Below are 25,971 nucleotides of genomic sequence, written 5' to 3' on the forward strand. Positions count from 1 at the left end.
CTCAGTCCCGCCCACACTCGTCAGCGCTACCAAACCGACCAATCACAGAGCTTGCGCTACGCGTCGTTGAGTTACATTTTTTGAGAGGTGCGCTTCAGCGACGGCCACAGCGAGGACTATGCGTCCACGCATAGGCTGCGCCGTAGCATACGCGTGCGCTTAACGCAGAAGTATAAATGAGCCTTCAGTTCTTTCATTTTCTTTTTCAGTTATTTTATTTTTACAAATAATTTTATTCACCTTGTTTGTTAATTAAATCCAGTTTTTTATTTAGCCTATTATGTTTATGCAACAAAGTTGCTAATTAATTTACTCTGCTGAGAGAGAAAGAGAGATAGAGCATGCACAAGAGAGCAATGTAAATAATTCATTTTTGTGTCGGTCATGTGATGTAGATGTGAACAACTGAAATTGTCAAATTATTTGTAATTCATTTATTGTTAGTTAGATTTTTTTCAGCTTAATCACTTTATTAATCTGGGGTCAACGCAGCAGAATGAACCGCCAACTTATCCAGCATACGTTTTACGCAGCGGATGCCCTTCCAGTTGCAAATTAATCACTGGGAAACACCCATACACTTCCATTCACACATATACACAACAGACAATTTAGCTTACCCAATTCACCTACAGCGCATGTCTTTGGACTTGTGGGGCAAACCAAAGCACCTGAAGGAAACCCACACGAACACGGGGAGAGCATGCAAACTCCACACAGAAATGCCAACTGACCCAGCCAAGGCTCGAACCAGCCGTCTTTTTGCTGTGAGACGTGAGCACTACCCATTGGCCACCGTGCTGCCCATTTATGATTAATGATGATGATGATGAAAAATATTAATTTTATTCAATAATGTATTTAAAACATGTATCAGGTCTACATTAACTCAAAACAAGCTAAATATCATCTTTAAAATCGTCATAGGTCTCAGCCCTTTGCCCATCGTCAATACATGATACTGTCATCTATCTAATCTACTCTACTCTAATCCATACCTGACAATCTCCACTTTGGTAGCACATTCAGACTGTTTCTCCTTCCACTGTGGATCATCCCAGTCCAGCTCATAAAACAGCACCACCAGAGCAGGCACCAGGTTGAGATGCTTGTTCATCCAGCCCGTCTTCAGAATCCCTTTAGGAATGTACCACTCATAGGATGTTCTCTGGTATGAAAAGAGTATGTTTGGGAAGACACCGAGTGAGTTTACGTGTACAAAATTCGAACTAAAACCAAAGAAACCAAAATTTTCTTTTATCTCACCTTGGTTCTGCACTTTGGATACTCATGGTCTCCTGGCAGAACTTTAAAAGAGATGGGCACTCTGTCCGCCCGCCGGTTGGCACAGAAGGCATCCCATATGGCTCTGTGGATGGCATTATAAACCACATCCAGGCCTGTCAGAGCCACAAAAGCCATGGGCCTGCAGCACAGCTCTGGAGGGAGATCCCATCGCGCTGGACTCATGATGCTGGAGAAAAGATCACCTGATCAACATAATATGAGTTAATATACACTGAACAGATACTTATCTGATTGATCTGAGTTATTTATTAGCAAATACTTATGATAAGCTGAACAAATAAAGACAATGAGCTTAGTTAGGGCTATGCAATATATAGTTTCAGCATTGATATCGCAATGTGAATTGTGGATGTGTACATCGCAGTAAGGGGAATGTCCAGCTGGAATTATACTGTAGTTGATCATGTACAATAATTTGTCCGTGCAAAGTTCAACCATACTGTTAAGACTTGTAACTATTAAGAATTTCAAGAGAGTGTAAAAGCACACAAGATTATTAGGTTTGTAGCTTTAACAAAACAAATATTTATATATGCAATGAAGATTATACAGTGATTATTTACATTTGATAATTTAAGTTTTGTCTGAACACTGTACGACTCCTCAGAAAAGCACTGTTTATTTCACTTGTATCTTTGCTATTGAGGTAAAGTTGTACTGTACTTTAGCAGTCATTGGTTGATTATATGTTTTCCTTATATTGAATTTACAAAAAATACTTTCTGAAATTATATTATTAAAGAGAATGTCTGAATGTGTGAATATAAAGCCAAATTTACTTTAATATCTTTGCTATGTTGTATTTATTTACGCTCAATTTCATTCATTCATTTTCTTTTCAGCTTAACGTAGTCGTAGACTAACCATGTTCTGTACACTTTCCAATCTAAATTTTGATTTATGTCTTTTGGACCAGTGGTTTTTGAGAAAAGAGGGGAAAAGTACCGCCTTTGCATGTGTATGAAAGATGATCGGTATTTACGGTGTTCCGTACACGATTAAAACAATGTTCCATACAGGGCGCATATCTTTATTTCACTGGCAAAAATGGGCATTGTTTGAAGTCTTATTAAAAACTTATGTCAGAATAAACTATTATTGTGTTTAACATTTAAATTTAACATCAAAATTTTAATTTTATGAAAGTTTGCAATTAAAGAACATTACAATTATTTATGTTTTAGATCATGCTTATTTTATTACAGTGTAACAATTTAAAATATTAAAAATATAAAATTTATGCAAGTTAACGCTAACTTAACTGACCTTTTATAAATATAAACATTGTCAATGCACAAAGATGATGGGTAAAAAGCTAGTCTCTCAGGCTCTCATTGGTGGAGAGTTGCGACGTGGTTAATCATAACTCACAGCTGATGTTTAAATATCCCCATTTCAAAGCATTTATTCAACAAAATATCATTTATTTAACAATTACCCTGCTGAAAATCCAGCTTAAATCAGCCTAAGCTGGTTGACTGGTTTTAGCTAGTCAACCAGCCTTGTTTTAGAAGGGTTTTGGCCATTTCAAGCCTGGTCTTAGCTGGTCAGGCTGGAAAATGGTTTGAACTGGATTTTTCACTATAGTAATAATATGATATTTATTAAAAATTACACTGTAATACTGTGTTATGCATAAATTCAATTCAAACACATGTTTTTCTTTCTCTAAATGTCTCCCCTCCTAAGCGGCACTCGCACCTTTAAGCTGCCCACTGTTCATTTTCAGGCGCATTAGGTGGACTAGCAAACTTACAGATTTTTTTTTCTGACAAATTTGTTAGAAGTCTAAGTTATGATCAGAAACGAAAGAGTGATACACAAAGATTCCACAGACATATAGCTTGTCTACGACTCGTAAGTGTTTATTCAGAGATTGGTGGTTATCTGTACAGAACATCATTGTGTATGGAATATAATTAGTTTATGTTAGTCTCTTAATTAATCTCGCCACCTCATAATTTCATATTATATGTTATTGTATGCAATCTCAAATGATTAATTCTTTCTAAAAAGAGCTGTTTAAGCTGTTGAAATTGTAAATATATGGCAAAGTATTTCCCAGGAAAAATATCGCGATGTTCGTATTAACAATATCGTGCAGCCCTACGTTACTTTCACAGATCCTATACTGGTGACTTGAACAACAGATAACTAAGGACATGAAGACAAATAAAACGCTGACACATGCCTATATAACTAATTTTCTTCTGATTTAAGATGTTAAGTTATATTTACGCTGTAAACTGTCAAAGATTAAACCCCAATGCCTCCTATTTGTTCAGTTGACACCCGTGACAGCTGATGCTATTCTGTGAATGCTAAAGCTAACAGCCATTTAAACTGGATTAAAAGGCGCAGCGCTGCCAGTTACAACGGGTAAACATTAGCTGTGTGATGGGAAGTATTTACCTTCAGGTTCATGCAATGTTTTGCTCGGTTCTCAGCAAGCTGGCCTACATTTATGCAGAGATCTTGTTCATAATTTAAAACCCCACCTTCATCATAACATATGACTGCTTCTTCTTTTCGAGTCGACGTACAAGAGCTGCAACTCTTTACTTCCATCTGCTGGAGTCTAATTGTATCTGTATCCACTGCGTCTGAGGCAGATGACAGGAAACAAATGATAAATAACTAATACTTGTGCTCTGCGACTGAGATGTCGGCGCTTCTTTTCTGAGATGACTTTGTCACAGGTGTGTCTTTAAAACAGTAACATCATTACAGTTTTTTTACGATTGAAATGTCATTGTTTACAAGTAGTAATGAATTTACTATAAATTATGCGTAAATTTAATTAAAAGCTATTGTAAAGTCATTTATAATTTTGCAATAGAATATTTTATATAAATGTATTATTTTTTAACTTTCTACAAAAAAAATAAATAAATAAATAAATTAAACAACGCAACTTTTTTTCAGTGGTAAAAGGATAGTTCACCCCAAAATGGATATTAACTTATTATTTAATCTCCCTCAATTGGTTTTAAACCTATATGACTCTGTTGAAAACAAAAACAAAAGTTAGAAACTGTTAAACATTGATGTCTAGGACATAAAATAAATAAATAAATAAATAAATAAATAAATAAATAAATAAATAAATAAATGGCACTTATTTATGGACTTAAAGGAGTGTTGACTTTTGAGGGATTGTTCTTTTGAATTTTAAAGTTTGTACAATTAACATTAGTTTAACTAGTTGAGATGTCAAAAGCTTTGCTTTGAATATTTTGATTTGCATACTGTATGCAAATATTTACAAATATGTGTAAATGAATTTCTTCACATATAAAAGATTAGTTTAAGGTTGTTCATTCAAATTTAATAGCTTGTACACAATTCAGTTTTTTTTGGTGAGCTAACTTAATTATTTTGTTCAAACAATCTAAATTTGTCAAAACAATTGAGTTAACTTCATTGATTTGTGTTAAGACAACATGAAGGAATTGTGTGAAACCCTACATTTTTTACTGTGTAGTTATTGAGTTAGTGTTTATAAGCTCACGGCTCTGATGGTAAAATCGTTCAATAGTATCTGAATGCAGCCTTTATGATGCAAGCTGAGATTGCATTTCTAGTGACATCACTGTGAGGGGTAGGGTTGGATGAGCTCATTTTAAAGCAATGCATGCAGCTCAGATCTCAAATCATGTGAAGTGTTTTTACTTGCTCACAGTGAGTAGCTGTAGATCCCAGTTGTCAAATTCAGTTCCTGGAGGGCTGCAGCTCTGCACAGTTTAGTTCCAACCCTAATTAAACCCACCTGATCAAACTAATTGAGTCCTTCAGGCTTGTTTGAAAGAAATCTATAGGTTAGAATGTTGGAGCTGGGTTTGAACTAAACTGTGCAGGGCTGTGGCTCTCCAGGAACTGAGTTTGACAGCCCTGCTGTAGAGAAATACATACCGTACATGAAATTTGTTTAAACAAAACGACAAACAGAAATTTAGAGGAAGCATTCATGTGACTTATTTAAAATTATAATATTTGATTAACATTTATCATATTATCAGTAATATATTTATTATCTAAAAATGTATTTAAAAATTAAGCTTGATAACTGAAATTAATTTTAAAAAGACATACAGACAAAAATTTTATTTGATATAAAATTTATTCAAATATTACAGATTACAGAATATAATTATGAAGATTTATGTATTACAAATTTAAAACTAGCTTTAGCACTGCATTATTCTAAAATACTATGACCAATACTACTACAAATATTAACAATTATTATTATTATTATTATTATTATTATTATTATTATTATTTGAGTTAGTAGTAAAAGTAGTAAATATTATCCACAAAATATTTTATTATACGAAATTATTATTATTAATAATAATAAAATAGTAATAATAATATAATTTTTTATAACATTTTGTTTCAACAACAACAACAACAACAACAAAAAGAAGAAAAATAAAAATAAAAAGAAAAATAAGAATTGTTAATATTATATAACAACCACAAACATGTTTTTTAACAAAAGCAATAATAAGTTGTTATAACTACACACACATTATGTAATAAACAAAATAAATAATAATAATAATGAAATATTTTTGTTAAACAAAAGCAACAACAACAACAAAAACAACAACAACAATAATAATGATAATAATACAAATTAATAATAATAATAACAACAACAACAATATTATTATTATTATTCTTATTATTATTATTATTATTATTATTATTAATTACTATTTGTGGTGGTAGTAATATTGGTATATAATAACCACACAAGCATTATGTAATAAACAAAACAAACAAACAAACAGATAAATAAATAAATAAATAAATAAATAAATAAATAAATAAATAAATAAATAAATAAATAAATGAATGAATGAATGAATGAATGAATGAATGAATGAATGAATGAATAAATAAATAAATAAATAAATAGATAAATAAATAAATAATGTTCTCATTTACTTAACTGTATTCAAAATCTTACAAAATCTTAAACTAGCAATTCATTTTAATGTTTTCTTTTTTATTTTGTTTTATTTATGCCATGACTCGCCCTCTAGTGTTCCTTTGAGCAGGCGCACTAGCGACGTCAAACGCCTGCGACGGCGCCCGCAGTATCTGCAGTTCGGTCGCAGGTTCTTCATCGGCTGTGTTTCTGGAGCACCATGGCCGATAAAGCACAGCTGCAAGAGGCGATTAAAACACAAGGAGAGGTGGTCAGAAAACTCAAAAGTGAGAAAGCGAGCAAAGAACAGGTCAGTATGAACTCTGAGATGTTTATTTCAACGCCTAATGAAGAAACACATGGTGTGGTCAATGGCTGCTACCGAATCATTCATATGAGATGATGCATGGATGTTTAGATCACATCAGTATGGCAGGCTATGAGCTCTTTTAGTAAATGTGTTTGCTTTCAGTGTCATTATTTAAGATATGAAGTAATGTTCATTCACCTTAGACATGCGGCATGATGACGCTAACCGTTAGCCTGCTGATGCAATCTCTCTGTCATGGTGGACGTCAATAATACAGCATGTAACATTTAAATGGATACATTAAAAATAATATTTATTTGTATTAATCAGCAGTAGTGGATGTTGGGGTAAGAATGAATATCAGAAAGTACCGGTGTCCATTGACATTAATCACGTGATCTCTGTCAGATCAAGCGCTGAGGCGTATAGTTATAAATGTGGGTTTATAACATATCTATAATCCAGAATCATTAAAATGTAAGTTAAAAATACACATATTAATGAATAAAAGTTTGGAGAAATTGGGGTAAATCCGGGTTTTTTTGGTCCAAGGGACCTCAAGGGCTTTTTGAAAATAATAATAAAAGTAGTAGTAGAAGTAATAATAGTAATTTATATTGTTATGTTGCTATTATTATATTAATATTATGATTATGAACAATAATAAATTATTCTATGAATGCACACACTCTGTGTGTGATTGTATTAACACGTAAAAAAAAAAAAAAAACATTTTAGAAAGGGGGTCTGTGGCATTTGAAAGTTTGAAACACTCGTTTTTAATTTATACAGAAATGCGCATTTGTGACAGAAGGGCCTTTATTTGGTTAAACTGTGAGTTTTGGCGTGATTCTGGGGCTGCTGGTAGATTTTGACGGCCTCCTCTCGTGTTTTGCCTTCTCGTTGCTGTGATGCCTCTCTTATGGGCCCCTAGTGACTGGGTTGCTCACCACTTTTCTCCTGTTCTTCCTGCTTGTTCCACGGATTCCACCGCCACCGCCATCATCACCGTCATCACTGCTCTCCTGGATTATCTGGGCTGTTTGTGGGATTGGATGCTTCACCTGTGAACTCTGTTGGACTGTCTGGTATTGTGACATTGGTGTGTGTGTGTGTGTTTGGACTGTTGATAATGGCCGCTCTGGGACTGGTCTCCATGCGCTTGTGTGCTGGACTCATGGGTCGTCGGTCTGCTGTGCGTCTGCATTCCCTGCGTGTCTGTTCTGGGATGACCATATCACAGGTAATTATTTGAATTCAATAACAGCATTAGTTTTTCTTAGATTTGAAATGTTGTTCAAAAGTATGAGGTTAGTAATAATTTTACCAAGAAATGATGCATACATTTAATCAAAAGCAACAGTAAGGACATTTATAGTCGTACAATAGATATCTTTTTTTAAATGAATTGTTACTTTTGAACTTTCTAATCCTTAAAGAACTTTCCACAAATAAAATAAATGAATAAATAAAGCAGCACAACTGGTTTTCAGTATTAGAGGGATAGTTCATCCCAAAATTTTTACACGAATTGATGTGTAAAAATAGTTCATAGATATTTAGGCCTAGAAAAAAAACTTTTCATTCCAATTTTTTTGGTTTTCATTGTATTAAAGACTTCTAAACCAAAGTCAATCAACAAAATTAAATCTTGTCTGTTTGATTCTACAACTTTTTTGTTTAAGTCTAAAACAATTAGGGCTGCACGATACTGGAAAAGTATGCTATTTGTGATAATGTTGTTGAGTATTGTGAAGACAATATTACTTATCTTACAATATCCTAGAACAGTGGTTCTCAAACTGTGGTACGTGTACCACTAGTGGTACGCAGGCTTCCTTCTAGTGGTACGCGGAGGAATGAAATATGTCATGTACATGCTACATATATTTCAAAATTTATCAAAAATTGGGTATATTATATCCCATATATGACATAGCCTATATTTCTGAGGTAATCTGCCATGTTTTTTTTTTTTACTGTGCAGAGTTGTAGCTGCTTTACTGGGCCTACTACACTACTGTATTTCAATACTGCTCATTTTGGTGGTACTTGGAGAGACAATTTTTTTCTGAGGTGGTACTTGATGAAAAAAGTTTGAGAACCACTGTCCTACAATAATACTGCTTTAAAATAATGTATGTAATAATGTTAAAATACAAAGGTAAATGTAATTAATCACACGTCTGCGATACATACAGTTGAAGTCAGAATTATTTGCCCCCCTTTGATTTTATTTTATTTTTTTCCTTTATTTATTTTTTTTTTAATATTTCCCAAATGATGTTTATTAGAGCAAAGAAATTTTCACAGTATGTCTGATAATATTTTTTTCTTCTGGAGAAACTCTTATTTGTTTTATTCCCGCTAGAATAAAAGCAGGGTTTAATTATTTATAAACTGTTTTAAGGTCAAAATTATTATAATAATCAGTTATCAGAAATGAGTTATTAAAACTATTATGTTTGGAAATGTGTTGGAAAAAGTTTTCTCTCCGTTAAACAGAAATTGGGGTAAAAATAAACAGGGGCTAATGAATTCAGGGGTGCTAATTATTCTGACTTCAACAAGTATATTGCATATACTATTATTCCTATAACAATATTTTGCGATACATTAGGCAGCCCTAAAAGTGATATAAAAATAAAGGTTAGTTGATTAAAAAAATGTTTTTTTTTTTTTAGATTGATGAAGAAGTGGCCAGACTGTTGCAGCTCAAAGCTCAGCTGGGAGGAGACGAAGGAAAACATGTATTTGTTCTCAAAACAGCCAAGGTATATAACAAACCTTACAGACCCACAGGCTTGTTTAAAGTGAGCTACTCTACAGTAAGCTGTATCTGCTATTTCCTTTTTTAGGGGACCAGAGACTACAACCCCAAACAGATGGCTATACGAGAGAAGGTTTTCAACATCATCATCAACTGCTTTAAACGCCATGGTGCCGAAACCATCGATTCCCCCGTCTTTGAGCTGAAGGTCTCTTGAACAGATATACCGCACTGTGAAAATTTTTTTTTTTTTGATGTTTTAATAGATAAATGCGGTCAATTTTTGTTACTTTTTTGTTGAGATTAATACAGGGTAAATAAAATCAGTTGTTGTATGGGTTGTTAGGATAAGGGTTAGGTTAGAGTTTTAATTATTTTGTTTTAATTATTTAACACACTTGAAAGACAATGTTAGAGAGAGACTGTCCTGGTTTGAGCTGTGTTTCTACCTGTGTTGTTGGCAATATTGTATGAATTGATGAAATTGTGAGTGTTGAAAAGCACAGATGGGTTTTAATCCATTATGCCATTCCTTCTGGAAAGGACTTCAGTGGTAATAGTTTTCATTAGCATGATAATGAGCCATTTATTGAAGTGAAATCCTACTTGAAGAAAGAAAAAACAGCTGATGAAATGTGAAGTCATGATATGGCCTCCACAGGGTCCTGACCTGAATATTATAGGGGCCATGTTAGATCACAATGACCTAAAAAAGAAAGATAAGACACTCTAAGCTTAAAGAAGAACTCTGGAACGTGCTTAAAGAAAACTGATATTACACAGCACATTATTTCAGAAAATGTCAGGACAATTAAGAACAAAACAGCCATGGGAAGCCACATTGAACATAGACTTTTGCTTGAGGAGAAAATGTTGTGTTGTTGTTGTTTTTTGTACTTATTTCCCTTATTATCAGTTTGTTTTTAATAAAGAGATTGATTATATATTTTGGAAAAGTCTTAGGTCAGCAAAGCTGGTGTAGTGTTTGGGACATTTGCACAGCACCGTACATTAGTATGTTTGTCACATCAGAACATTGATTCACTATAATAATCCTGTTTATTTGATTTTCTGTAGGAAACGTTGACGGGGAAGTATGGAGAAGACTCCAAACTCATCTATGATCTGAAGGACCAGGGGGGAGAACTTCTGTCTCTGAGATACGACCTCACTGTATCCTTCAGTCTTTACTAATCTTGTATTTCATTTCATTCATGCATTTATGTAGTTATAAAGCACACCTAAACAGACCAATAGCTGACCACTGTGCTGTCAGAAGACAGAAGGCAAAAGAATGAAAAATAAATGTAATAAAAAATACAAAACGATGAACTTTAAGAATAAATATTAAAAAAAAGATTAAGTGTTTGAGTTAAAAGCAAAAGCAAGAAAAAGCGACTGTAACTTAGATTTAATATAATTTATAGAAGATGCAGATGTAACAAAAAGGAGAACTCTGGTCCATAAGCTTCTGATGATACTCTGAGGTCTGCTGAAGTGTAATGATTAGTCTGTACATGAAATTGAACATTATTTATAGGATTAATAGCTTTAATGCACAGCATTGGGAAACAGTATGTGCAGAAGTGTAGTTTAGCCCAATAGAAACTCTACCCCCTAGCCTTTTATATTCGAGTTGTCATGATACTGGAATTTGATACCGGTTGGTACTGAAATTTTAAAAACGTCCATTTCCTGTGAACATTATAGAGATATAGCTTATATTCATAATGATGTTAATGTGTCATGGTCATGATCTTCAAAGAAACGTTTTTCTAAACCCTAAATTTCATCTAACGACGATTCCTTAATGACTGCTGCGAAACATCACACATTTTGAATTCTGATAAAGATACCTGACAGTTTAGGTGAGGCTCAACAAAGTCTAGTGGCTGTGAAAATTCTTTTTACAGTATGTCTTGTGTAATGTTAATGTTTTTTCTTGTGTTTACATTTATGAGTATGAATACGGTGTAAATACTTTAAGTACAGTTTTGTGCTTTTTACAACACCCAGAGGCTCGTACTCGAGATGCACCTTACTGCCTTTGTGGACATTAGTAAAGAGCAGTGCGCTGTGCTTTTTATGTTACCAGGCAATCACTGTATCAAAGGTCTTGGTGCTGGAGCATGTGACGTCAAAAACATTTCAAACAGAAGATCAACACTCTTGCTGTGCACTAAAATTCAGCTTCCTTATGAATGAACCGAAAGCGTTCGCCTTACGGCACTTGCCAAGTGCGCTAGGATTTTGTTCTTAAATGTACCTAAATACACTTATAATAATAGCTTAAAAAGAGTTAGAATAATAGACCCTTATAGATGGGGTGAAGAGCTCTGTCACCCAGGAGGAGCTTGGGAGTAGAGCTGCTGCTCCTCCACATCAAGAGAAGTCAGCTGAGGTGGCTCGGGAATCTGTTTTGGATGCCTCCTGGGCGCCTACCTAGGGAGGTGTTTCAGGCATGTCCCACCGGGAGGAGGCCTCGGGGAAGACCCAGGACACGCTGAAGAGACTATGTCTCTTAACTGGCCTGGGAACACCTCAGGATCCCCCCGAAAGGAAGTGTCTGGGTAAAAGGAAGACTGGGGTTCTCTCCTGAGGCTGCCCCCGTGACACGGCCCCGGAAAAGTTGATGAAAATGAATGAATAAAATGAGTTACCAAATCACCACACTCACTCTAGATTTACTTCAATCTAAGTGTTTATTATTTATTAATAAATTAAGTAATACAGTGACATTTAATGAAGATTGCTGTCTGTATTAAATTGCTGTAAATGCCATAATGGATTGTGTCTAAAAGCATCAGCATATGCCCTTATTTCTTTTTGTTATTGCATATCCTCATGCAGATGCGCATTTATAGTGTCATCATAATGAACATGTTCTTGGCTAGAATCAGCAGTGCTGTCTGCGGTTTGTCTCCTTGACTTTTATTGTCCTAAGGTACCATTTGCTCGCTATCTCGCAATGAACAAAATCACCAACATCAAGCGCTACCACATTGCTAAAGTGTACCGCAGAGACAACCCAGCCATGACCCGGGGCCGATACAGGGAGTTTTACCAGTGTGTGAGTACTTTACCTCACTGTGTACCTTCTGGTGTTGTTATATATAGAGGTGTTATTAGTTGAAGGCATAACTAACAATTCTTTTTCTTTGTGGCTACAGGATTTCGATATTGCAGGTCAATACGATGCAATGATCCCTGATGCAGAGTGTCTGAAGCTTGTCTACGAGATCCTGAGTGAATTAGATCTTGGAGATTTTCGTATCAAGGTTGGTTTTTCCCTTTGTTTCAATTTATGGGTCTCAGTTTTAGTTTGTGGAACTTCCATTTAGGGCTGCACCATGTATGATTTCAGCATTGACATTGCAAAGTCAACATCTGCCATAGTCACATCGCAGAATCTTCAATGTTGAGGCTGGATTATGTTTGATCAGAAAAACATGTAAATTGTGGAATCATTGCAGAGTTTAACCATAATGGGACATTCACACTGGACTATTTGTGTGTAATTAAACACTTGAAAATTTTGAGTCTACTTCATTCACGCATGAAATTCACTTCATAACAGACATGAAATTGCTCGAGTGTAATTGGAAAATGGCCGATGTGGGTCTTGTTAAGAGGGTAGCTGTGCGTTATGTTCTATGGAAGGCGGAAAAACACAGTGGACTCATTTGGCAATCTTTTTGTTTAAAGGCGCACCCAGCCAACTTAGAACCTTTTCAATCTCAAATCTTGTCGTTCGTTCAAATGTCAAATCTCGTCATTCGCTCAAAGTCTCGTGTTTACTAGAATCCCAAGTCTTGCAGTTCGCTAGAATCTCAAGTCTTGCTGTTCACTAGAATCTCAAGCTTTGCCGTTCACTTGAATCTCAAGCCTCGGCGGTCGATAGAATCTCAAGCCTCGGCGGTCGATAGAATCTCAAGCCTCGCCATTCGCTAGAATATCAAGCTTCGCCGTTCGCTAGAATCTCAAGCCTCGCCGTTCGCTAGAATCTCAAGCTTCGCCGTTTGCTAGAATCTCAAGCTTCGCCGTTCGCTAGAATCTCAAGCCTCGCCGTTCGCTAGAATCTCAAGCTTCGCCGTTCGCTAGAATCTCAAGCCTCGCCGTTCGCTAGAATCTCAAGCTTCGCCGTTCGCTAGAATCTCAAGCTTCGCCGTTCGCTAGAATCTCAAGCTTCGCCGTTCGCTAGAATCTTAAGCTTCGCCGTTCGCTAGAATCTCGAGCCTCGCCGGTTAATAGAATCTCAAGCCTCGCCATTCGCTAGAATCTCAAGCCTTGCCGTTTGCTAGAATATCAAGCTTAGCCGTTCGCTAGAATCTCAAGCTTTGCCGTTCGCTAGAATCTCAAGCTTCGCCATTCTCTAGAATCTCGAGCCTCGCCGTTCGCTAGAATCTCAAGCTTCGCCGTTCGCTAGAATCTCAAGCTTCGCCGTTCGCTAGAATCTCAAGCTTCGCCGTTCGCTAGAATCACAAGCTTCGCCGTTCGCTAGAATCTCAAGCTTTGCCATTCTCTAGAATCTCAAGCTTCGCCGTTCGCTAGAATCTCAAGCTTCGCTGTTCGCTTGAATCTCAAGCTTCGCCGTTCGCTTGAATCTCAAGCTTCGCCGTTCGCTTGAATCTCAAGCTTCGCCGTTCGCTTGAATCTCAAGCTTCGCCGTTCGCTAGAATCTCAAGCTTCGCCGTTCGCTAGAATCTCAAGCTTCGCCGTTCGCTAGAATCTCAAGCTTCGCCGTTCGCTAGAATCTCAAGCTTCGCCGTTCGCTAGAATCTCAAGTCTCGCCGTTCGCTAGAATCTCAAGCTTCGCCGTTCGCTTGAATCTCAAGTCTCGCCGTTCGCTTGAATCTCAAGCCTCGCCGTTCGCTAGAATCTCGAGCCTCTGCGGTTGATAGAATCTCAAGCCTCGCCGTTCGCTAGAATCTCGAGCGTCGCTGTTCACTAGAATCTCAAGTCCCGCCATTCGCTAGAATCTTAAGTCTCGCCGTTCGCTCAAATTTCAAGTCTCGCCTTTTGCTAGAATCTCAAGTCTTTCCATTCAATCAAATCTCAAGTCTCTTCATTTTAAAGTTTCGTCGTTCACTCGAATCTCAAGTATCGTAATTTTCTCGAATCTCACATCGGGTCGTTCTTTTGCATGGTTTTATCTATTTACCTGAAAAACTTTAGAATGCCCAGAAAACCGTAAACTAATGTTTCTTGTCATTTTGCACATTGATTGGTCTGCTCGCCTGTCAATCTGACTTTCCGCAAAGGGTCAATTCACAAGAAACATCATGATGAGAACAAAAAGGTTGATTATAGATGATTGTTGTGGTCCAGGTGAACGACAGACGCATTCTAGATGGGATGTTCGCTATTTGTGGTGTTCCTGATGAGAAGTTCCGCACAATCTGCTCCACAGTGGATAAACTGGACAAGGTGAGAGATCCAACTACAAGCCTTGCATATTCTAAATTGGAACTAAGGAATGTTTGAAATACTGATGCCTTTAAAGAGTTTACTCACCCTTAGGCCTTATAGGTGACTGTTAAAGCTTAGCTCAATATCGCGATAATACTGTATATCACACTTGAAAATATGATTCTGACAGAAGCCTGTATGTTAGTTTATAAATGTTTAGTTTATCCAATTTTTACAACAGTAAAGAATGCTTGCATGAGAAATGTCATGTCAAAACCGCACTAAAGAATCAAAATTGGTTCATTACACTAAAGATTCATTAATTTTAAAATCGTTAATAATAATCGTCAACCTAGGCCTAATTTAAGGAGCGAGTCCACCCAAAAATGAAAATTGTCATAATTTACTTACCTTTCATTTGTTCAAAACCCTTTATGACTTACTTTCTTCTTTTGAACACTAAAGAAGATATTTTGAAGAAAGCTGTAAAGCTGTAACCATTGACTTCCGTAGTGTTTGTAGTAAATTTAACTATCCATTAAGGTTTCACATGCCCATTGTTGTGTTTTTAGTTGGCCTGGGAGGAAGTGAAAAAGGAGATGGTGAATGAGAAGGGGCTTTCAGAAGAAGTAGCCGATCGAATCAGGGATTATGTCAGCATGCAGGGTGAGTAAAAAATGTATTACACACACATTTCACAACCACCTACTGATGCCTGAAGTGTTTTGCTGCATCCACTGATATCTGTGACCTGTAGGTGGGAAGGATCTGGCTGAGCGGCTGCTTCAGGATCCCAAACTGTCCCAAAGCAAACAGGCCTGTGCTGGCATCACAGATATGAAGCTGCTTTTCAGTTACCTGGAGCTCTTTCAGATCACAGACAAGGTGAGGTCAGAGGTCAAGAGCTTCTAAAGTATTTCTCATTGTCCTCAAAGGAACACTCCACTTTGTTTTGGAAATAGGCTCATTTTACAATTCTCCTAGAGTTAAATTGTTCAGTTAAAATATTTTTTTGGATCAATTCAGCAGATCTCCTGGTCTGGCAGGAGCACTTTTAGCTTAGCTTAGCATAAATCATTGAATTGGATTAGACCGTTAGCATCTCACTTAAAATGCAATAAAAATAAAATAGTTATGATGAATTTTCCTGTCAAAATTTAAATAGGAAAATGATCAAAAGCTTTTGTTAATGCTGCTCTATGCAGTCTAATAAAAGTTAAATCATTTTCCTGGTCAAGAACACTTCTAAAGTACTTTTTCTCATTGTCCTTAAAGTAACACTCCATTTTGTTTGAAAAATAGGCTCATTTTACAATTCTCCTCGAGTTAAACTGTTGAGATTTACATTTTTGGTTCCATTCAGCCATTCTTCAGGTCTGGCGGTAGCCCTTTTAGCTTAGCTTAGCATAAATCATTGAATTGGATTAGACCGTTAGCATCTCACTCAAAATAAAATAAAAAAATAGTTTTGATGAATTTTCCTGTCAAGCTGTAAATAGGAAAATGATCAAAACCTTTTGTTATGGCTGCTCTGTGCTGTCTAATAAAAGGCAAAACATTAAAGGGTCTTTTGGTGTTTTCCTGGTCAAGAACTCTTCAAAAGTAATATTTCTCATCGTCCTTAAAGGAACACTTAACTATGTTTTGGAAATAGGCCCATTATAAAATTATACTAGAGTTAAATCATTGAGTTTATGTTTTTTAATGCATTCAGATGATTTCTAGGTTTAGTAGGAGCACTTTTGTCTTAGCTTAGCATTAAGCATTGAATTGCATTAGACCGTTAGCATCTCATTCCCCCCCAAAAAATTAAAAATAGTTTATTGCTTTTTCCTGTCAAGATTAAAATAGCAAAATGATCAAAAGCTTTTGTTTATGCTGCTCTGTGCTGTCTAATAAAAGGCAAAACATTAAAGTGACTTTAGAAGTATTCTTAACCAGTAACACCCCAAAGTACTATTACTATTATTTTCTCATTGTGAGCACTTAGCATGCAGCTTAGCATAAATCATTGGATTGAATTAGACCATTAGCATCTTAATCAAAATAAAATAAAAATAAAATAGTTTCGGTGAATTTTCCTGTCAAGCTTTAAATGGGAAAATGATCAATCTTTTGTCAATGCTCTACTATGCTGTCTAATACACGCAAAACATTGAAGCGTCATTGGTGTTTTCTGTAAAACCAAACCAGAGATCAAGGGTGTGTGACATTATTAGCATGAACACTGCATCACACTAGTTAAAATAGCTTATCTCTCTGGATTGTAACATTATTCGAAACTAATGTAGTACGTAAAAGTACAAGTTTGTGGACGTTAAATCTGGGTTATTTTGTACAGTAGCATAATGAAGTGAATGTAGCCGTATTTATGAACTTGCATCCGGTCACATTTGCCACGGTGTGCAAAAACAGTACAAATGTTAACATCTGTGTATGTTTGTGGCATTTGTGTGTGACTCATTGCTTTAGAAAGGCTTGAATAAACATTACCACAAATGCATCAAATAACCTTATGCCGAGTTCAGACCGCATGATTTTCAAATTAGTTGTGTCACAGATGTTTTCACACTGCATGACTATCTGGGCTTGCGTTTTGTCGCTGTTTTGTTCACACTGCAAGATGGATCGGCGACAGGGGCTTCCACATTGCATGACTTTACAATAGGAAGAATCGCTGACAACTTCGTCCAAACTACGTCTCGCAGACAAAAACATGTAGTATATCTTTTGTTATTAACCACATAACGAGAAAGAAGCATTTAATGGGGTAGAAAATGTACATATTTGCTCACCTGGGTTTAAAGGGAATTAGCAATTTCTCCTCAACTTTCTTTGTTAACTTTCTGTATGAAACATCAAACAGACACTGGTGCTCCTGTCAAACCTCCACTAGTTTTTTCCTCCATTTCTTGGGTCCAAATAAACCGAAAATGAGCGCTTTTAACTTCTCCCCAGCCTCCCGCTGGCCAGCAGGCACACACATGCAAGTGAATGCTGTTCTCTCACTGGCTGTAGGCGATCGCCGATGTTATTTTCAGTTAAAACTCATTTCACACAGCATGATTTGAATCGCCAACAGCTCCAGATATTTAGCACGCCAAATATCTCACAGGCATCGGCGATTCTCTCAGATCGCGTCTTTGATAGTTCATACTGTGTGACTGTCACTAAATTTGCACGAGCACCAATTTGCCTGTGATTTCAGCCATTTGTCGGCGATTTCTCAAAACCTGTCGGCGAGTTAAAATCGGGGCTAAAATCATGCAGTCTGAACTCGGCATTACTTGGTAACTGGAATTAACTAGATCTCTGCTTCTTCCGTGTTTGTCTCCGTCACTGACTGCTGTTTATCTGACGTGACACAGCAGGAGAAACAGACACATATAGAAGCGGTGGGCGGGGAAAACCATCTCAATTGCATTTAAATTCACAGACCACAAAACCAGCTACATTTTCATCTGACCCACAAAATGGGCATTTTCAGCACTGTATAATAAATAATCTGATGGGTATTTTGAGCCGGTCACATTCTGGAAACAGCAAAAACGTGTCTTGCACCATGTAAAAGGGGTAAAATAAAAGCCTTTTAATTCTGGGTTTGAGTAAATGTTCATAACTTTAATTTTAGAGCTTTTATACTGAACAAAATGAATAATTTATTATATTAATCAAGAAAATTGAATATTTCATTTGCATTAGGCTTTGTATAATGCAGTTTGCCAAAGAAATGTTTTCAAATAAAGGCAGGTGTATTTAAATTCAGAGATAATATAATATATTTTGGACCAATAAGATTTCCCTTTGGGTGGAGCTACGCAGCAATACAAAAACTACAGATTACCTTCGCTTGGCTGTATCACATCAAACCTAATTTTTTTTATGCTTCATATGCACCGTTATTACATTTTATGACCCATTAGATAAAAATACACGCTCTATAAAATTTAATAAAGGCGTTTTCATTTCAGTAGGTCCTTTTATAATTTCCTGTTCATTATTTAATTTTCTCCCTCCACACTCATTCACTGTGCTCTCGTTTGCCCTCATTAATTTGGAAATGTCTCTGTTTTTGTCTAGGTGGTGTTTGATCTGAGTCTGGCGCGAGGACTGGACTACTACACTGGTGTGATTTATGAAGCCATTCTCACTCAGGCCAACCCGGCACCGGCATCTACACCTGCGGAGCAGAACGGGGCAGAGGATGCGGGTGTAAGTGTTGGTAGTGTGGCTGGAGGAGGACGATACGACGGCCTGGTGGGGATGTTTGACCCCAAAGGCAGGAAAGTGCCCTGTGTGGGGGTCAGCATTGGCATTGAGAGGGTCTTCTCCATCATGGAGCAGAAGGCAGAGGTGAGTCAGAGAAATGCGTAGATATTAGTGCGTATAAAGTGCTTTATTTATTCAATTCAAGCTTTATTGTAATTCCTCTACGTGTGTTACATTTTAAATGCAAAGATCACAAACAAATACATTCACAAGCAGTTTTATCTTTGTCATGACAACTTGACGTTACCAAGACAACATAACTTGTCATAAACCTGTCATAAACATAATTGTCATGAGGCCATTATAATTGTCATGAATATTTTTCTGATTACTTTTCCAGTGAAACAAACAGATGCCATGTAAAATGCATGATTAAACGCGTCATTACTTGTCGTTAATATTTTTATCTATATATTTGTTGACATTTTAATAACAAATTCATTTAAAACTATTATTCACACTGTTATAAAATTCATGACCTATTTATAATGGCTTCATGACAGTCATGTTTATGACAGATTTATGACCAGTTTTGTTCTCTTGGTAATGTCAAGTTGTCATGTCAAAGTAAAAAATGTGGAATATATTTATTTGTCAAGTTGTCTTAACAAGCAGTGTCATCTTTGAATTTAAAATGTCATAACTGAGGGAATTGCACTTAATAACAGCTGTAATAAGTGTGCATAAAATCTTATTTACAATTATGAAGTCATGTCATGAGTATAAATAATGGTCTAATGAACGGCCTTTCAAGTAAAGCGTTACATTCAGGGCTTTACATTAACATCCGCCAACCCGTCAAATGCGGGTAGATTTCAGCTTTGGCGGGTTGGACAGCCACTCCCACTAGCCACTTTGGCAGGTTGCAAATAATGTTTACATTGTAGTTTTCTTAAAGCAGGGTTCGACAGGATTGCCCTATATGCGTGCAAATGTGATCTTAGAATCGGGAAGCAGCACGACTGACAAAAATAACTGTTTTCGCGCGAGCAAAAGCAGGTGAATACCTTATGAGAGGATGATTACTCGCACGCACAGGTGATGGGATGCGCGCGACTGTTAAAAAGCCTGCGCGCGCGTTCCCGTTTAATTGTGCGAAACAACCATGTAGAGGTAGCGCAACTGATGCGATCGGTTCTCTGAAATAGACTAGACAAAAAGCGATGCTCGTTTAAGCAGCAAACCTTTTGTAAGCAGCAGCAGCAGTCACTGCTTTCGTTTAAATTATTCTCCGGCACGTGATCATATTTTCATTATCACTCGTGGTATGTTTCACCTGCTTTCTTTTGCTTACAGTTATTTTGTTAATATAGTTTAATTATAATCCTTTGAAAATAACATTGCTTCAATATGAGATTAACTCGCCATATATGTGTAGTAACCGCTGATCTGGGACCTTTAGCCAGGAAAGATTACTGTGCATATTTTAGAAACATGACAATAGATCTTTTTACATTTTGTAAAAAAATAAATGTTTTGTTGAATAAAAAGTGCATGTATACAGCTATATATTTGATTGTTTTGACACATTTAAAATGTGTGGCTAAGAAATAATTATTCCTTTTTGGTGTGGTCAGAGATAAATTTGGTAAATCCTTAATTTTAAGCCCTAAAAAAGTCATGTGAAATAAAAACCAATTGCAATGCGACAACCCATTTGCTCATGCACAGTGAGCAAGCTCATACACAACACACACAGTGAAATAAATAAGGAGGCATGTGGACAACACAGCATCTAAATCAAGTCATTTTAACATGTCAAAGACACATTTATTAATACAAAATATATTTTTGAAGCAACAAAATTGTGGCTAGTGAAAATGGCAAGTGGCTAGTAATGTTGGAAATCTACTAGCCACAGTGGCTGGTGATCAAAAAAGTTAATGTAAAGCCCTGGTTACATTGTATTGGTTAACATGACATTTTAGGGACTGTGCCACCTTGTTTTTAATATGAAGGGTATTAAAATGCCAACATGCACTATTCCGTCCACCAGCTGTCTTCAGAGAAGGTGCGCACCACTGAAACTCAAGTGCTTGTGGCTTCAGCACAGAAGAACCTTCTAGAGGAGAGACTAAAACTCACAGCTGAGCTCTGGAATGCTGGAATCAAGGTTTGCATATGGCAGAATGACATTACAAGTAAATCGTAATGGATTTCCAGTTGTATTGAAGTTCTCTTACAATGTGTATTATCCACTGCAGGCTGAAGTTTTATACAAGAAAAACCCAAAGCTGCTGAGTCAACTGCAGCACTGTGAGGACACCGGCATTCCTCTCGTGGCCATCTTAGGAGAGCAAGAGCTCAAAGACGGCGTCGTCAAACTGAGGAATGTGGCCAGTCGAGAAGAGGCAAGATTTGATATTTTTACCATTTGAAATTATGTTTGAAGCCTTTTTTAATGCAAAAATCAACCTTAGGAAGCTTTTTTGGTGCAGATGTGGGTTCACAGTCATATTACAGTGGTAGAAATACACTTTTAATATCCTATTAGGTTTATCATAATCCAAATGCCAGCCATTTTGAGGCCAGCTGCACGTTTTTTGCAGACCACCGAATTGATTGACAGGCGCATACTGTCATGTCTCAGCCTTAAGCAGGTCGCACACCAAAAGCGCCGCTCAGCGCCACGACACGCGCCACGGCGCGCACATGACAGATTAAAGTATCGCGCACCAGACGCGCACATTCGAATGATATTTAACATGAAACTAATCAGATGGTGCTCTGTGGCGCGGCTGAAAATGAACTGCGTCCTGAGTCGTGGGCGGGCACCGCCGACAGCCGCCGACTTGCAGCGCCGGTGTGTGTATCCTGATAGAAACCTATGTTTTGAATTCTAAAATGCATGGCGCGGCACGCCGCCGAGCGGCACTTTTGGTGTGTGACCTGCTTTAGGCTGTTAAACATATGAACATAGTATCCGTGACATCACCCATAGGTTTCTGAAGAGTGCAAATGAAACCACATATAGGCACCATTTTGTTTGCACGTCATCGCGCTAACCATGGTTACCAAAAAAGGGCAAAGATGTGGAGCATCAGTGGAGATGCCTGCTAGCATTTTGCTTAGACGGGCTTGTCTTTGGGAGAAACTCTTAATACTTCATTACCTGCAGCTCGTTTGTGTTCTGACCTCTGACCTGAGCAGTAAAGTGTTTAGTCTTTTAAAAACACTGTTATAGTACTTTGAGCCACTAAACATTGTTCTTATGATGTTTTTCTACAGGAAGAAAACACAAATTACTTTTAAATACTTCAGATATAGTCTGTGTTAGTAAAGGCAAGGCTATTTATGAAATCCAGGCATAAAACTGTATGACAACATTTCAGATGACTGTTCTAGAGCCTACAGCTGATCAATCTGTCAGATTCTGGAGTGCATTACAGGTCTAAAGAAAATTATAAATGATCTTAAAACAAAAACATTTATAGAGATGGTATACAAGTATATAATTTCACTCACCTGGGAAATGGAGGCCACGTGAATGGTTTGTGAGCGCAATTAGGTGCACACAGCATGCCATATCATCTGATAATTGTAGGAAATAATTCCAAAAAGTAACTGACTGTGTAAAGCCACATAAAACACAACAAAAATACGATGTATATGCAGAGTTCAGCAGCTAATCAGCCGGAATCAGCTAAGGGGACATGACGGTGATCACCAAGACCTAGCTGTCACTCTGTCACTAAGTGGCCATGCCCTTATTTATGCAGACTTAATATAACTTAATATAAACAAAACGAAAAAAATTAAAAAAAATTATTGAAAAAAATCAGCCCACTCACAGTTGTCATAAAGGGTAATATTAGCTATATGAACCAAAATCATTCTTTGTACCAGGCTGTAAATACCTGTTTTTCTGCTGTAAATTTGGCCATTTTTACATTAGAGTCAATAGAAATTTTCTTTATTATGGAGCCAGTACTAGAGAAAATTAAAATTTTTTGCAGTTTCACTTTCGTATTAGCTTCATGAGAGAAAGCGGGATGCTGCCACTTGATTGACACGTCTAGTCATGTCGACAGAAAAAGATTTACAAAGAAATTGAGATGAAAAGATCTGTTCCAACTATCTGTGATCAGCTGCAACTCAAGTTTTAAAACAGTTCCTGTTTTTAATAAAGATTGTAAAATCGATATGCAATTCATAATCGCTGAAATCACCACAACTGCATAGTGTCAGTACGCAACTATAAACAAGTAGTCCTGGTTTGTGGAAGTTAATGTAATGTGTAATTTTATAGCGCATTTATTTTGTATGGCCATTAGGGTTGTGCCGATAGACAATGTCATCGTCAATCGCCGATGGCCAACAAACTTCACGATGCTGAGCCGGGATCGCCGCACATTTATATTGAAATATAACTTATTATTTGCATGTCATCTTAATAGCAAAAACGGTCTTTTCATGAGCTGTGTTAAATGTTACATAAAGCTGCCGCTTGCACGGCTGACGGCATCGTGAGGATTACATTAAGGATTATACAGCACCTCTCATGCTTAAAATGTGTAGATTCAGTGGCAAACGCTGTTATCTGCAACCCCCATCCCAAAGACTTTACAGTGAATGGCTTTAGTTTTTTTCATAACATTTCATAGTTTTTTTTATCCACTCTTGGAAACGTCTAAATGGTGGATTAACATTCAGCACATGATCACTAATAAGATGAGCCATTATTAGTAACTTTAAATAAATCTGTCAGCGTTATTTTCATTCTCTCATCTTAAGAGCTTCACATTTTCGCAGTTGTACCTCGTGTTATCTGAAGGCAGATGGCATTGACTGAGTGATTGACAGCTGATATTAACCAATCATTCGCGTTCAGTTCTAGAGCAGTGGGCCAATAAGAAGAGTACAAAGGCGGGGGAAGTAATGCAAGCTTTTTTTTCTTCTTTTTTTTTAGACTTTTTTTTACTACAAAATAAGTGATTGACTGGTGGTCATTTGTGGGCAACTTTTATTATTTATGGTTTGGTTATGGGTAAAGCAAAGACCATGTGGGTCAAGTAGTGAAAAAAATAGGCTACAATTAATTTGTTATGAATTATGAATTAATTGATATGTAACAATAACCCCCGCCTACGCCATGTTTCACATTAGACATCATACAATGCAAAATTGGTCAACATCGGCCAACCCTAATGGCCATACACCCAAAGTGCTTCACAATCATGAGGGGAGTCCCTTCACACCACCACCAGTGTGCAGCATCCATTTGCTGTGACGGCAGCCTCAGGACAACGGCGCCAGTTCACTTACTATACACCAGCTATATATATATATATATATATATATATATATATATATATATATATATATATATATATAATGCTTGCGCTACTAATGTCATATTAAAACACCAAGTATAACATTTTCATGACTTATAGGCCAACATATGGATTATTTAGTTATAGTCGCAACCTTATTTAAAATGATTACTTTCATTTATTTTGAGGGGGAGTTTAATAAACTGAAAATGCAGCCCATAATAATTCGAAACTGCAGTCAATCCAATAACTAGTCAAGAGAAATGTGTGAAATCACTGATTGTTTGTTTGTTTTCTTCTGCAGGTGGACGTGCCCAGAGCAGAGCTGGTGGATGAAGTCAAGAAGCGGACATCGTAGTCTTACAAACAGTCAGCATATAGACAGCGGAGAACTGTGGAGCTATTTAACACACGTCAGTTACAGTTGCGTCAGTCAAACATGTACACTAAACGAGGAAACATTCATTGCATTGCCTGCAGTTTTAAAATGTGATTGGGTTATGTCAATCTATCAATAAATGAGTAAACCAGGTCTTTTCTTTGTCTTAAATGTCGCTTTTTTTTGGGCTAAATCACATAATTGAGCATCTACGTTGCTTGTAGCTTCTCTTTTGTTTGCTGACAGTCAAACATACTGTTATTTACAGCTGGAAAATAATTTCTAATATTTTTTCAATAGACATAATAAATATTTAGGCTAGGGCCGCACGATTCGGAGAAGAAAAAAAAATGGAATTGCGATTTAACATGTATGTACTATAATTTCATAAAAGAGCTACAGTGAAAAGACCAAGCATAAGAAGTAAAAAATGTTGCCATTTTTTCCCAGTAAAGTTGTCAGTTGTCTTGGAAACTGAACTACAGTATTCATTAAATGAATTATATTTAAAACTTTACATCTTTCACATTGTTTAGGATAATGTGCTTAAACTATATGCTTGTTACCATATTTGATAGCGAATCGAAATAGTTGCACCCTTTCAAATCGCTATTATGGTTTAAAAACGATAAACCGTGCAGGCCTAATTCAGGCCATTTTTCATAAAAACAGATCTTGTAACATAAAATCATTGTCTTAAATCTGAATTGTGATTACATTTTTAAAAATGCATTATGGAGAAGATCCAGGCTCTGGAGAAGAGAACCGAGGTCTGAGAACCTTAAAACAATAGTAATTAGCTGTAGTATAAACAAATAAATAAAATAAAATAAAAAAAGTCAATTGAACTAAATAAAATATATTATTAAAAATAAATGAAATGAATAAATTAAAGTAAAATAAATAAATTAAAATAAATATAAATAAAATTGATTAATAAAAAAATTTATCCAATAAATAAAAAATTGAAATAAGTAAAATAAATGTAATTAAAATAAATAATTTAAGTAAAATAAAAATAAATTTAAATTAAATTAATAAAAATATTATATAATAAATTAATTAAAAATTTAATTTTTATGAATTAATTTTATTAAAATAATTGAATTGAATTAATTAAAATAATATAATTAATAAAAATGTAATTAAAATTTAATAAAAATTAACAAATTTACAAAAAATAAATTGAAAAAAAAATAAAATAAAGATAAAATTACAATTATAAAATAAATTTTAAAATGAAATAAAATTAATTAAAATAAAATTAACTTATAAATGAAAATTAAAATAAAATTTAAATAAATTTAATAAAAT

General features: G+C 36.0%; 2 protein-coding genes across 6 annotated transcripts in view; one reads left to right on the forward strand and one right to left on the reverse strand.

The window, feature by feature from the left end:
- The window catches only part of trappc11 (trafficking protein particle complex subunit 11), a 54,127-nt gene extending 50,288 nt beyond the window's left edge, over window positions 1-3,839 (reverse strand). The window contains exons 1-3 of one of the 3 annotated variants that reach the window (XM_087280162.1): window positions 3,721-3,839; window positions 1,267-1,474; window positions 999-1,168 (exon numbers count right to left, since the gene is read on the reverse strand). In XM_087280162.1, coding sequence (XP_087136288.1) covers window positions 999-1,168; window positions 1,267-1,470 — 374 coding nt within the window. In that variant the 5' untranslated portion in view covers window positions 1,471-1,474; window positions 3,721-3,839. 3 annotated transcript variants of the gene reach the window in all.
- A 2,562-nt stretch (window positions 3,840-6,401) lies between these two features.
- On the forward strand, window positions 6,402-24,810 carry hars (histidyl-tRNA synthetase). 3 transcript variants are annotated; one of them, NM_001302256.1, is made up of 14 exons: window positions 6,402-6,557; window positions 7,492-7,800; window positions 9,242-9,331; window positions 9,416-9,535; window positions 10,405-10,500; window positions 12,272-12,397; window positions 12,498-12,605; window positions 14,656-14,754; window positions 15,309-15,402; window positions 15,494-15,621; window positions 18,817-19,089; window positions 21,002-21,118; window positions 21,210-21,356; window positions 24,583-24,810. In NM_001302256.1, the coding sequence occupies exons 2-14, from the start codon at window positions 7,690-7,692 to the stop codon at window positions 24,634-24,636; spliced, it is 1,563 nt and encodes a 520-aa protein (NP_001289185.1). In that variant the 5' UTR covers window positions 6,402-6,557; window positions 7,492-7,689; the 3' UTR covers window positions 24,637-24,810. The 3 variants fall into 3 exon arrangements, with proteins under 3 accessions (NP_001289185.1, NP_001289191.1, XP_087136535.1); XM_087280409.1 differs by lacking the exon at window positions 6,402-6,557 and adding an exon at window positions 6,788-6,904 and having other exon boundaries at window positions 7,350-7,800; NM_001302262.1 differs by lacking the exon at window positions 7,492-7,800.
- Window positions 24,811-25,971: the final 1,161 nt, after the last annotated feature.

This window comes from Danio rerio, chromosome 14 (genome assembly GCF_052040795.2).
Source record: "Danio rerio strain M-AB ecotype USA chromosome 14, GRCz13ab, whole genome shotgun sequence".
NCBI lineage: Eukaryota > Metazoa > Chordata > Actinopteri > Cypriniformes > Danionidae > Danio > Danio rerio.

Excerpts from the sequence above, each read along its gene's own strand:
- hars (NM_001302256.1), top strand. The coding sequence starts at position 7,690 with ATGGCCGCTCTGGGACTGGTCTCCATGCGCTTGTGTGCTGGACTCATG. Across the intron at positions 21,119-21,209 it reads TCTGGAATGCTGGAATCAAG|GCTGAAGTTTTATACAAGAA; the intron begins GTTTGCATATGG and ends TATCCACTGCAG. Across the intron at positions 21,357-24,582 it reads ATGTGGCCAGTCGAGAAGAG|GTGGACGTGCCCAGAGCAGA; the intron begins GCAAGATTTGAT and ends TTTCTTCTGCAG.